The sequence below is a fragment of the Oncorhynchus masou genome, chromosome 15 (assembly GCF_036934945.1).
Source record: "Oncorhynchus masou masou isolate Uvic2021 chromosome 15, UVic_Omas_1.1, whole genome shotgun sequence".
NCBI classification, from domain to species: domain Eukaryota; kingdom Metazoa; phylum Chordata; class Actinopteri; order Salmoniformes; family Salmonidae; genus Oncorhynchus; species Oncorhynchus masou.
The window spans coordinates 23089254-23103403 of record NC_088226.1 but is presented as its reverse complement, the minus strand read 5'-3'; the positions used below and the strand labels follow the sequence as shown (position 1 = coordinate 23103403).

Below are 14150 nucleotides of genomic sequence, written 5' to 3'. Positions count from 1 at the left end.
GTGCTCTCTTTTTAAGGAGTAGGCCATCATGAGATTGCTTTTTCTGGAAGTGATTGTATGACTGGCATGTGTGTAACTTGCAGGAGGTCATGAAGATATTTTTTTTACCTCAATTGTATACTGTGATGAATTTAAACTGTTGCTAAATCCGGCACGACCTGGGACCATGTAAAAACAGCTAGCTGTAGTTTGTCTGAGCCCTCAGCTGCTATGAATTTAATGCTGAGGCTACATGCAGGCACCTTAGTCTGATGGCATTGTCTCGCATTTCATTATTGTGTTGATAGTGCATCCTTTACGGTTATAATTGTATTATACAAGGGCAGTGCTTTTCCCACAATGTGGCCATTTCCAGGCCTAGTGCTTTATCATAGCCTTATAGCATACCTGCCATGGCTAAGGCTAGCTTCCGGCTCTACCTGAGCCTGCTTATTATACTGAACAAAAATCTAAACGCAGCATGCAACAATTTAAAATATTTTACTGAGTTCGTTTGTATAAGGAAATCAGTCAATCTGTAACGGCTTTTCTCTTCCTCCTCGGAGGAGTAGTAGTAGGAAGGATCGGAGGACCAAAATGCAGCGTGGTATGTATCCATAATGTAATTTAATGAGAATGAATACAAAAATACAAAAGAACAAGAGAATCCAAATGAAAACCGGAATGGTCCCGAATGGTGCAAACCCTGAAACGGAAAAATAATCACCCACAACTCAAGGGTGAAAACAGGCTGCCTAAGTATGGTTCTCAATCAGGGACAACGATTGACAGCTGCCTCTGATTGAGAACCATACCAGGCCAAACACAGAAATCCCAAATCATAGAAAAAAGAACATATACTGCCCACCCCAACTCACATCCTGACCATACTAAAACAAAGACAAAACAAAGGAACTAAGGTCAGAACGTGACACAATCGAAATAAATTAAGCCCTAATCTATGGATTTCACATGATTTGGCAGGGGTGCAGTGATGGGTGGGCCTTATTACATACACAAATGCTCAGCACACCCCTCTATAGTTGCCTTGTACACTTAGTATACCAAACATTAGGAACACCCTCCTACTATTGAGTTGCATCCCCTATTGCGCTCAGATCAGCCTCAATTCGTTGAGGCATGGACTCTAAAAGATGTCGAAATCGTTCCATAGGGGTGCTGGCCCACGTTGACTCCAATGCTTCCCACGGTTGTGTCCAGTTGGCTGGGGTGCTGGACCATTCTTAATGCACACGGGTAACTGTTGAGTGTGAAAAACCCTGCAGTGTTGCAGTTCTTGACACACTCAAACCGGTGCACCTGGCACCGACCCTGTTCAAAGGCACTTAAATCTGTCTTGCCCATGGCACACATACACAACCCATGTCTCAAATGTGTCGAGGCATTTCAGCCGTGCTCTCTGCGGCCACAGATGGCGCACGAACTGGAACCATAGGCGGAAATATGATTTGTCCCCCCCAATATATCACTGTAAACATAACTATGTAATTTCAATAATATTAATACTACGCAATGAAAGAACTTGTGCTGATTATAGACACTTAGACGCTTTTTTAAGTTTCAAAAGATTGCGACCCCCCCGCCCTTCACAATGGTTTGATCCACTGCCAGTTCTTTAGCTGGCAAGGTAATAGAGGGTTCGTATCTACTGTCCGAAAGGCACTCAATGCATGTAACTGATGTGAGGTTAATCCAGTCAATCGCGCCATATCAATGTTTCGTTTAAACATGTTGGCAGGGTTCACACACTAGCTGAATTTACAGAGCTAGCGCGTAAACTAACATTGACTATCAAGCTAGCTAGTACCTATTCCATTTATGTGGCGTCGTCAAAGATGGAATCTTTGCTATCGTCAGTTTATTCAAAGATCAGCATGCTGCTGTCGTGTTTCAAAGTCCCTGTGATAAGGTTAGCGATAAACTGAACAGAACTACACCCTATTCTACCATTGTCTAAAATATATTTAATGGTCTCGTTGCAAAAGCTAAATTGTCACCAGGGAACGTTTTTATTTTTATTTCACCTTTATTTAACCAGGTGCAGACTGGACTGATAAGGAACAGTGCTATAACTATTATTATTACTAGTAGTAGTATTATAATGATTTAAAAATTTGAACAAGTTGGGACAACCCTTCAGTTAACTACTGTACCTATCAATTATCCAGTAGAAGTGATTATGGTTCCTCAATATACATTTAACATGTTACAACGTAGGCTGTGTTACAGCACTACTTTTGGTGTCCCCCTCAGGAATTGCTCTTGAGAAAATTTCATGTAATTGTCCCCTCCAAAGTTGATATCAGATTTTCGGCCTGACTGGTGGTCGAAGACTGCCCGGAAAAGGCGGGTGAACTCTGTGAAGTCCTCCAACACCGCATCTCCTTCTCCCCACGTGGCGCTGGTCCACTCCAGAGCTCTCCCTGAGAGGCACGAGATGAGGGAGGACACCCTCTCTCTTCCCGAGGGAGCCGGGTAAACGGTAAACCTACCTGTCTCTCCCAGCGGTCCAGGGTCTGGATAACTTGATCCATGATGGCGCCGAGATGGTGGTTCACTTTCGCTTGCTCTTGGATGCGCTCCTCGACCCCTATACCAGGGGTATCTGTTCCTGCTGACTCCATGACGGGTTGTGAATTCTTTCAGGGGTGTTTAACTGGTGGCAGGAAAGTCAAACGCAGGAGAGCAGAACTTGGTGAATAGCCAGAGCTGTTAAATTTATAAAACTAATGGCTTGCAAAACAACAAACACATGGGTACAAAACCTGTAGAGCACCAATAAAACATAGCACAAGTACTTACAATAAACAATTCCCGACAAGGACATGGGGGAAACAGAGGGAAAATATACAACATGTAAATAAGGAATTGAAACAAGGTGTGTACTAAAACAAGACCAAACAAATGGAACATGAAAAATGGATCGGCGATGGCTAGAAGACCGGTGACGTCGACCGCCGAACACCGCCCAAACAAGGAGAGGAACCAACTTCGGCAGAAGGATAAGTTTGCTTGTTTGAAACTCATCACTGACAACTTTAGCATTTTAGGTAACCTTTCCGCTAACCTTAAACCTTTAATCTAAATCCTAATCTTAACCTTAGACCTAACCCTAACTTTTACGCCTAACCCCTAGCCTAGCTAACATTAGCCACCTAGCCACCGACCTACCGTTAGCCACAACAAATTGGAATTCGTAACATATCATATGCATTGCAAATTCCTAACATATTGTACAATTTGCAGTTCGTAACATATTATACGAAAAGGATGAAAACATACCATACGAAACATACAATACTAATTAGAGTATCCCAGATTTACATTTACTACGTTACGTCTACCCCTTGAGTCCAGGTTGTTCTAAGTGTCCTTGTTTTAGCAGAAGGGCAAACAGAGCATTAAATTGCTTTTTACAAAGCATTTTCTTAATGCTTTTAATGCAAATCTTTTCAGTAATGTTCAACCCAGAGAACATGTGCTAAGTTGTCACGACCGGGTCCATCATGTGACCAGCCGCAAAAAGTTATAAACAGTAAGTGATACTGTAAATAGTTATCCATTACATAACTCTCAGTGCTAGAGGCGTCACCACAAACCTTGGTTCGATTCCAGGCTGTATCACAACCGGCAATGATTGGGAGTCCCACAGGGTGGCACACAATTGGCCTAGCGCAGTCCGGGTAAGGATTTGGCCGTGATAGGCCATCATTGTAAATAAGATTTTGTTCTTAACTGACTTGCCTAGTTAAATAAAAAAAATAAAAAATTCTTATTGTACAATGACGGCCTACCCCGACCAAACTCTCCCCTAACCCGGACGATCCTGGTCCAATTGGTTCTCGAGTGGTGCAGCGGTCTACGGCACTGCATCTCAGTGCAAGAGGTGTCACTACAGTCCCTGGTACAAATCCAGGCTGTATTACATCTGGCTGTGATTGGGAGTCCCATAGGGGGTGCAGATTTGACCCAGTTTCATCCAGGGTAGGCCATCATTGTAAATAAGTTGTTCTTAACCGACTTGCCGAGTTAAATAAAGGTAAAAACTATATAATTATTTAATTCAGAAACATTTTTAAAAAATGTTTTAAACACTTCTTTGCAGCTTTTGATGTTATTGATCATAATCTGCTGCTGGAAAAAGCATACGTGTTATGGCTTTACATCCCCTGCTATATTGTGAATCTAGAGTTACCTGTCTAACAGAACACATAGGGTGTTCTTTAATGGAATCCTCTCCAACATAATCTAGGCAGAGTCAGGCATTCCCCAGAGCAGCTTTCTAGGCCCCTTGTTTCTATCTTTACAAATGACTTGCCACTGGCACTGAGTGAAGCCTGTGTGTCTATGTATGCTGATGACTCAACACTATACACAGCCGGTGTAATCACTGCAAACCTTAAGAGCTGCAGTCCGTTTCAGAATGGGTGGCAAGATATGTTAGTCCTAAATACATGAATTTCAAAAACTAAAGGCATTGTATTTGGGACCTAAAATTTAAACACTAAACCTCAACAAAATCTTGTAATGAATAATGTGGAAATGTAACATGTTGAGACTAAACTCATTGGAGTTACCCTGGTTTGTAAACTGTCATGGTCAAAACATATTGATACAACAGTAGCTACGATGGGGAGAGGTCTGTCTATAATAAAGCACTGCTCTGCCTTAACTATCAACAAGGTAGGTCCTTCAGGCTCTAGTATTGTCGCACCTGGACTACTGTCCAGTCGTGTGGTCAGGTGCCACACACAAACTACTAGCACACAACTAGACACCAATGCATACCCCAGAAGACATGCCACCAGGTCTCTTCACAGTCCCCAAGTTTAGAACAGACTATTGGAAGTGCGCAGTACTACAGAGAGCCATGACATGGCTGCTATTCCACATCAAGTAACTCAAGCAAGCAGTAAAATATTTAAAAACACAATAACAATCAAAATAGACACACACATGGATTTTGTGTTGTAGATATGTGGTAGAGTAGTGGCCTGAGGGTCAACATGTTGTGAAATCTTTTTCGTAATGTAACGTTAATGTATCGAACTGCCTTTATTTCGCTGGACCCCGGGAAGAGTAGCTGCTGCCTTGAAAGCAGGGAAAAGGAATCCATAACACACATTTGTGTTAATTTCAAGGAACATGTCATTTAGTCAGGTGCCATCCAGTGGCCTTTTGGGTACTTATCACAAATCCCAGGCCCTCCGTGTGGCCGTATCACATTTAAAATAGAATGACAAAGCTGCACAATATTACCCGAAATGAAAACCATTGCCTTTAAAAAACAAATGTACTCAAATATTTTACCATGTCAGTATTTCATGGTTGTAAATGTTGGTGGCAGTTGTGTGAAGAAAAACGGATGAGTTGGATAATTATTTTAAGTGCCATTGTTGATTAAACACTTCAGGCTATTTTCCCCTTCAGCCACCTGGTCTATCCACTAGAAACCCATGTACTATATGGACACATGAAAAGTAGCAATATTTTCAGTTAAAGTATAAATTGCCAAAATTAGGCTGCCTGTTAATTACAGAAGACTTCAGTAATTTTGGTAAATTACCAATAGCTTTGCAACCATATGACAGCTTCAATAAGGCCTTTATGGTGAACGAGGGGCATTGTGATTATTCAGTTAGTTCGCTGGTAGGAGAGCAATTGGGCATTACCAACTGAAACAAAATTAGTCAAGATTTAATTTTTGTCAGTAAGAGCCGAACTTCCCATCACTAGAGAAATACTGCATATGGATTTACCTCGAGGCTGTCTAATAACCTGTTGAGATACAGAGTTCAGGTCTACATTGACTGTAGTTACCCATTTCACTTTTATGGGTAGAGTTGACAGCTGGGCACTTAATTGACATGGTGTCTGTCACATTTCTTGTAATAGTGCCCTCTGTGGTGAGACGTAATGTCCTTTATAAAACCTAATGTTGAACTTCTATTGTTATGACCCTCAGCCACTAGGAGGTCTCCAATTGTCAGAATTTATCACCAGTATGAAGATGCTTAGTAAGACGGAGCAAAGAACCTGAATAGACTGATACAACATCCATTACTACAGGTCAACACTTAGAAAACATCAAACTTTAGTGATATTTTTTTTATTGTTTTACAAGATGCCTTGCCTCAAATACAGTAGTGTTGTCAACAAAAATACCTCAATGTTACAGCTGTGTTGCACTGCACCAGTTTAACCCTCTCCCCTCCCTATAAATGCAAAGCCAGGAGGATCTATCAGAGGAGTCCTGGTCTGAGGCTGGAGGCCGTAGCCTGGGGATGGAAGTGGTTTAGCTCTGGCCTCCCAGGGTGTGCTTGTCAAACAGGTACTCCGCCATCTTGTTGTTGACAGCATCCATCTTGGTGAGGTTGGTGATGTGGTCACCCAGCTTCTTAATAGCCTCCACCTGCTCTTTCAGGTAATGGGTCTCCAGGAAGTCACACAGCTAAAGAGGGAAAACAGGTCAGAAAAGAGAATGACTACATACTACTGTAGATCCAGTAAAACACAGGAGCCTGGTGGTAATGGCATATGTGTAGATAATGAGGTGTTTGCAGCTGTCTAACTCCTGCACAAGCTGTATTGTGTGTGTGTGTATAGTGGCATACATGAGTCTGGACTATTGTGTGCGTGTGAAGAGGCAGGTCACACAATCCTGTGTAATTAGTTAGCAGAGCGACAACAACCTGATCATCTCCTGAGACAGTACCTGTATTCTATGTGATGATATTACTTACATGGGGGTCAACCTTGTCAGAGGCAATCTTGTGCAGGTCCAGCAGGGACTGGTTCACATTCTTCTCCAACTGCAGAGCACACTGCATGGCCTCCAGCCCATTGCCCCACTCATCACGTTCTGGTTTCTACACAGGACAGTGAACACAGAAGGGTTATGGACTGCTAGCAGATGTTTCTATACATAATTCAAAGTCAACAGTTAAATCAAAATATCTGACAAACTGGAACCAATGTAAAAAGATCAAGCTGGAGTCATTTTAACAGTCAATATGAACAACCACATAAGCTGGAGTTTATGAAGCACATCATGGGTCTGGTGTGGCTCAGTCGATAGAGAATGGCGCTTGCAACGCCGAAGGTTTCCAGAACCCCAGCTCAGAACACACAATTCCTCGATCCTTTTCACGGATGGGCCATTGCAGCAGACGACCACAGGGTTACACTCCTATCAGCTTAAATAATTTTTAACAGGTGGCTCCATTGGGCAATTGAGTGGAAAAACATTGTCTGGAACAGCGAGTTCAGTTTACTGCACAGTCCCCAGACCTCAAACCAATAGAGAATCTTTGGGATGAGATGGAACAGGCTGTTCACAGCATGACTATATCGCCGCACAATCTGCAGCAGCTGCCTGATGCCATCGTGTCAGCATGGACCAACATCCCTATGGAACATTTGACCCCTTGTAGAATACCCCAAATAATTCAGGCTGTTCTGTAGGCAAACAGGGGTCTGAGTAGATGTGTTGAACCACTTAATTCGCACTCACTAGACTTTACCGCGACACACTACATAAGCCCACACACACAAGCATATACACACATACTGATTGCCAAGTCACTTTAACCCTTACCTACATGTACGTACTGTCAACTACCTTATACCCCTGCACATTGTCTCAGTACTTCTTGTATTTTGCCTTGTTATTCTTTGCGTTACCATTGCCTTCTGTATTTTGCAAGTATCTCCTTAACTCTGCAATGTTGGGAAAGGTCTCGTAAATACGCATGTCACTGTAAAGTCGACACCTGTTGTATTCGGTGTAATTGACCAATAAAATTTGTTTTGAAACTGGGCAGTGAGCAGATATTCTATTAACATTGGGAGAGTTTGGATAGAGTAGATTGAGTAACACCCCTCGTGCCTTTTCAGTTCAGCGGTTATGACGGAATGGAGGCAGTGTGTTCATGCTAGAGGTCAACCGATTAATCGGAATGGCCGATTAATTAGGGCCGTTTTCAAGTTTTCATAACAATCGGAAATCTGTATTTTTGGGCGCCGATTTAAAAAATAAATCAATTACTCACCTTTATTTAACTAGGCAAGTCAGTTAAGAACACATTCTTATTTTCAATGACGGCCAGGAACGGTGGGTTAACTGCCTCGTTCAGGGGCAGAATGACAGATTTTCACCTTGTCAGCTCGGGAGAACCAATCTTGCAACCTTACAGTTAACTAGTCCAACGCAATAACAACCTGCCTCTCTCCTTGCACTCCAATGAGACTTCCTGTTACACAAATGCAGTAAGCCAAGGTAAGTTGCTAGCTAGCATTAAACTTATCTTATAAAAAAACAATCATAATCACTAGTTAACTACACATGGTTGATGATATTACTAGATATTATCTAGCGTGTCCTGTGTTGCATATAATCTGACTGAGCATACAAGTATCTGACTGAGCAGTGGTAGGCAGAAGCATAAACATTCATTCAAACAGCACTTTTGTGCGTTTTGCCAGCAGCTCTTCGTTGTGCGTCAAGCATTGCGCGGTTTATGACTTCAAACCTATAAACTCCCGAGATGAGGCTGGTGTGACCGAAGTGAAATGGCTGGCTAGTTAGCACGCGCTAATAGCGTTTCAAACTTCACTCGCTCTGAGCCTTGGGGTGGTTGTTGCCCCTTGCTCTTGCATGGGTAACGCTGCTTCGATGTGGTGGCTGTTGTCGTTGTGTTGCTGGTTCGAGCCCAGGGAGGAGCGGGACGGAAGCTATACTGTTACACTGGCAATACTAAAGTGCCTATAAAAACATCCAATAGTCAAAGCTTAATGAAATACAAATGGGAAAGAGGGAAATAGTCCTATAATAACTACAACCTAAAACTTCTTACCTGGGAATATTGAGAGAGAGATAGCTGTGTGTGTGTGATATATATATGGTATTGTGACATCACTATGATTCGCCGACCTCTGTAGACCTACCCCCGCCACACTGTGTGTACATATCATTTAATTTATTTTAACTGTTTTAAACACCACTAATATGCCTGTTTACAATTTGATTATGAAGGAATGGTAGCCTAATCATAGATCAGTTTTTAATTTATATATATATATATATCTTTCATATGTTCTCATGTTCTGAGCAAGGAACTGAAACGTTAGCTTTCTTACATAGCACATACTGCCCTTTTACGTTCTCCAACACTTTGTTTTTGCATTATTTAAACCAAATTGAACATGTTTCATTATCTACTTGAGGCTAAATTGACTTTGATGTATTATATTAAGTTATAATAAGTGTTCATTCAGTATTGTTGTAATTGTCATTGTTACAAATATTTTTTTATTTTTTTTTAAACGGCCGATTAATCGTATCGGCTTTTTTGGTCCTCCAATAAATCGGTATTGGCATTGAAAAATCATAATCGGTCGACCTCTAGTTCAGGCCTAAGAAGTCAGGACATTATCTCCTCTGGTCACCTTGCTCTAATACCAGGGCAGCCACACAAGGCCTGCCTTACAATGAACTCAGTATTAACATGAATGACTACTCATCCAAAACAACTTGAAGTTCAGTGTTAGAAAAAAAGTCCCTAGATTGACTATAAAGGGTTCTTTAGACTTCTTGCCATAGATTAGAGATCAACCACCTGGTTCCAGGTAGAACCTTTCAACCAGAGAACCCTCTACGAAGATGTTTACGTTCTTTTTTGTTGAGCAGTATACAATGTAAATGTGTTTCTCGGCGGTCAGGCGCTCACCTTGATGTCCTGAAGGACAATGCGTCCACCTCTCTTGTTCTGGAAGGAGAGTAGCTTGTCGGCGTGCTCCAGCTCCTCGTTGCTGTTCTCCTTGAAGAAATGCGCGAAGCCAGGCAGAGCCACATCGTCACGGGAGAAATAGAAAGCCTGGGTGGATAACCATAAAACATTGTAGTAAGAAGAAAAAAAATGCCAAACATGACTCGGCATTCTGTTCATGTTGTGGCAACTAAACTTGATATAGGCATGAATAAATCTAGTCTGTAGTCTACTTGGTAACCTGACAATTAACCCGTCATGGAGTTGTTACGCGCTCTGTCCAAGGTAGGATAGATTCCCGGCTTCATTTGGATGTTATACCTACCTGGAGGCCATTAATAGCCAAGCCAAGTATAACTCAAATGTGTACTTAACGGAGTTTCTTGGCTACAGAAAAGTCAGGTGAAAAGTGGAATTTAGGCGCAGGCATAATAATAAACAGGTAGATCAACAAAACGGTCATCTTGGTAGACTCCTTACCATTGAAGTGTAGGTGTAGGAGGCAAACATCTCCAAATTGATCATCCGGTTGATGGCAGCTTCGCAATCGTGGTGATAGTTCTGGCGGATCTGAGACTCCATTTTGGCAGATTTTCTTTAATATCTAAAGTAACGGTACAAAAAAGGGTTTATTCGACTATCTTGCTATAATAATTCAAGTAAGTGTTATGTTATCAATCCGAAATATTCTATAATGCGGGACGAAGGCAGAGGAGTTCCGTTCAATCACTGTTGAAGCAAGAACTTCTTCATGCGTCTTCTCAGACTTGTGAACTGGAAGGATCCTTGTTCGCTCTATTTATTGTTCCAACCCGAATGCGTCAGTGAAATCCACCCTCACAAAGCGTAGCCAATCACCTTTAGAATTTCAACAGGAACTTGGCAATGAGGTATGCGAATAAAGTAGTGGACAGAGAAAGAAAGGCTGGCTTTTGTAGAAATAGTATTTGATGATACACCTTTCGGTTTCAAATAACATATTGTTCTTCACAAATGGTATGTCAAAGTTGATTACATTGGCCTAGGAATAACTACACAAAATCAGTAGCTACGTACATCTAACCACACATATGTTATTAAGCTAAAACTGTGAAGTGGAAACATTTTTACAGCTAATGAAAATCAAAGACTACAGTAATAAAGTACCGTCCTAACAACTTCAGTTCACATGACCTGATCTTCTACAACTGTTGACAGGGTGCTTTCAGAGTGTGGGTTATTGCTCAATACAGCCATGTAGTTCAAACGTCAATGGTATTCATAAGAAGTAGGTCTTGTGGGGCAGTATGCATCAAACGTCTCAGTGCTGATTTAGTTTCAGTTTTTGTCTTTTAGATCATATTGAATAACATTACATCTAATCCTATTCTGACAACAGGCTTGATACCTTTATACAGCCCCTGGTCTGTACTGGCCGAGTATGTCAGGTAGTGCCTCTACTCCAATTGTTTGAGAACAGAACCACCTTTTTCCTAATATGTAACCCAAAACAGGATCTATCAATCAGTTTGTCATATCTACTATCTAGGTTCATTGTTTGTTGAAAAATGATAAAGCTGCTTCAAATGGGGGTAAGGGTCTTCAACATAGATAATCCGTGAAGTATGCGCCTTGCTCTCTGTTACTATGATCAACTGTTCTAGACTGAACCTCACTTTATAGTGTAATGTTTTCATTATGAGCGCAAAGGTTTGGAGGCAATGAGACAAAGCCTCTTCAGACTGTTGGGAGTGACAGTAGACTTGTGCTGAAAATCGTGCTACAAAAGGGCTGTGACATACTTGGAATGGGGAAGCAGGGTAGCCTAGTGGTTAGAGAGTTGGACTAGTAATTGAAAAGTTGCAAGTTCAAATCCCCGAGCAGACAAGGTGCAAATCTGTTGTTCTGCCCCTGAACAGGCAGTTAACCCACTGTTCCTACATTGTCATTGAAAATAAGAAATTGTTCTCAACTGACTTGCCTAGTAAAATAAACATTTTTTTTTTAGTTTTGGTGAAAATGACATCACTTTTGGACTAAATGATAATTCATGCTTAAAGGATACGTTTGCTTGTTTGAAACTCATCACTGATAACTTTAGCATTTTAGCTAACCTTTCCCCTAACCTTAAACGTTTAATCTAAATCCTAACCTTAACTTTAACCCCTAAACCCTAGCCTCGCTAACTTTAGCCACCTAGCTAACATTAGCCACCTAGCCACCGACCTAACGTTAGCCACAACAAATTGGAATTCATAACATATCATATGTATTGCAAATTCCTTACATTTTGTACAAAATCCAATTCGTAACATATTGTACGAATTGCAGTTTGTAACATTTCATACAAAATGGATGATGGACTTCCACAAATGAATACATACCATAGAAAACATATCATACTAATTGGAGTATCCCAGATGTACATTTACTATGTTACGCCCAGGTTGTTCTAAGTGACCTTGCGACCTTGTTTTAGCAGAAGGGCATATGTTGTTCTGTCCCTGATGAACAAGGCAGTTTACCCAATGTTCCTAGGCTGTCATTGAAAATTAGAAATTGTTCTTAACTGACTTGCCGAGCTAAAGGAATAAAATAAAATGACAGCTTTGCACAATCTTGGCATTCTTTCAACCAGCTTCATGAGGTAGTTACCTGGAATGCATTTCAATTAACAGATGTGGAATTGATTTCATTCTTATTGCGTTTGAGCCAGCTGTGTTGTGAAATTGGGAGGGGTGGTATACAGAAGATAGACCTATTTGGTAAAAGACCAAGTCCATATAACAGCAAGAACAGCTGAAATAAGCAAAGAGAAACAACACTCTATCATTACTTTAAGACATGAAGGTCAGTCAATGCGGAAAATTTAAAGAACTTGAACATTTCAAAAACCATCAAGCGCTATGATGAACCTGGCTCTCATGAGGACCGCCACAGGGAAGTGACGTGACTTAACATTAATCAAATGACTGTTATGTATCGAATCAACTTACTAGGTTTAATTGCTACTTGATTAAATAAATTAATCAATTAACAGTCATGTATTAATCATTACCTCAAATCAGTTTCATAATTCTGAACTTTACATACTCCTTGCAAATGCACAAACCCCAGCTTACTGATCATTCCGTACAACACAAATGGATTTTAATTATTTATTTACTAACTAACTAAATGATAACACAGGATACACACACATGGTATAGGTTATTGATGATAAACTTAATACGATGAAAACTGGTCCCTAGTGGACTAACACCAACATGACTGCTTGTTTATCAAAAGAGGGAGGAGTAGAGAGAGGAAAATGGAGAAAGAAAAATAGACAACACTTATACACTTGGAACTATGCTCACAGTAATCATAATACATTGCACCCGACATGCCGCCCGTTTGAAGTAAGAAATAATACATGTATTTACGTGTTCGAATGTCTTCCTTCGTCGTTTATCTCTGTTGGACCCAGGCCAACCATCAGTCGCAAAAGTACTATGATGAGTACTATGCGTGAATCGGGCCTTCACGTTTGAATTGCTGCAAAGAAACCACTACTAAAGGACACCAACAATAAGAAGAGACTTGCTCGGGCCAAGAAACACGAGCAATGGACATTAGACCAGTGGAAATTTGTCCTTTGGTCTGGAGTCCAAATTGGAGATTTTTATTTCCAACCGCCGTGTCTTTGTGAGACGCAGAGTAGGTGAATGGATGATCACTGCATGTGTATTTCCCACTGTAAAGGATGGGGGAGGAGGTGTTATGGTGTGGGGGTGCTTTGCTGGTGACACTGTCTGTGATTTCTTGAGAATTCAAGGCACACTTAATCAGCATAGCCACCACAGCATTCTGCAATGATACGCCATCCCATCTGGTTTGGGCTTTTTGGGACTATCATTTGCTTTCCAACAGGACAATGACCCAACACACCTCCAGGCTGTGTAAGGGCTATTTGACCAAGAAGGAGAGTGTTGGGGTGCTGCATGAAATGACCTGGTCTCCACAATCCCCCGACCTCAACCAAATTGAGATGGTTTGGGATGAGTCGGATCAAAGAGTGAAGGAAAAGCAGACAATAAGTGCCCCGCATATTTGCCTGTGCCCAACAATGTTTGTACCGTGTTTTTTCCTGCTACCATGTTGTGCTGCTGCCATATTGTTGTCATGTTGTGTTGCTGCCATGCTATGTTGTTGTCTTAGGTCTCTCTTTATGTATTGTTGTGTTGTCTCTCTTGTCGTGATGTGTGTTTTGTCCTATTTTTTAATTCATTTATTTAAATTTTTAGTCCCTGCTCCCATCCCCGCAGGAGGCCGTTTGCCTTTTGGAAGGGCGTCATTGTAAATAAGAATTTCTTCTTAACTGACTTGCCTTGTAAAATAAAGGTTAAATTAAAAAATTAAAAA

General features: G+C 41.2%; 1 protein-coding gene across 1 annotated transcript; it reads right to left on the bottom strand.

Moving 5' to 3' along the window:
• Positions 1-6093: 6093 nt before the first annotated feature.
• LOC135555950 (ferritin, middle subunit-like) lies at positions 6094-10588 on the bottom strand. Its single transcript, XM_064988767.1, has 4 exons — positions 10248-10588; positions 9729-9875; positions 6744-6869; positions 6094-6451 (listed from the first exon to the last, which is right to left on the bottom strand). Exons 1-4 carry the CDS (start codon positions 10347-10349, stop codon positions 6296-6298), a joined length of 531 nt encoding a protein of 176 aa, XP_064844839.1. The 5' UTR covers positions 10350-10588; the 3' UTR covers positions 6094-6295.
• Between the last annotated feature and the right edge of the window lie 3562 nt (positions 10589-14150).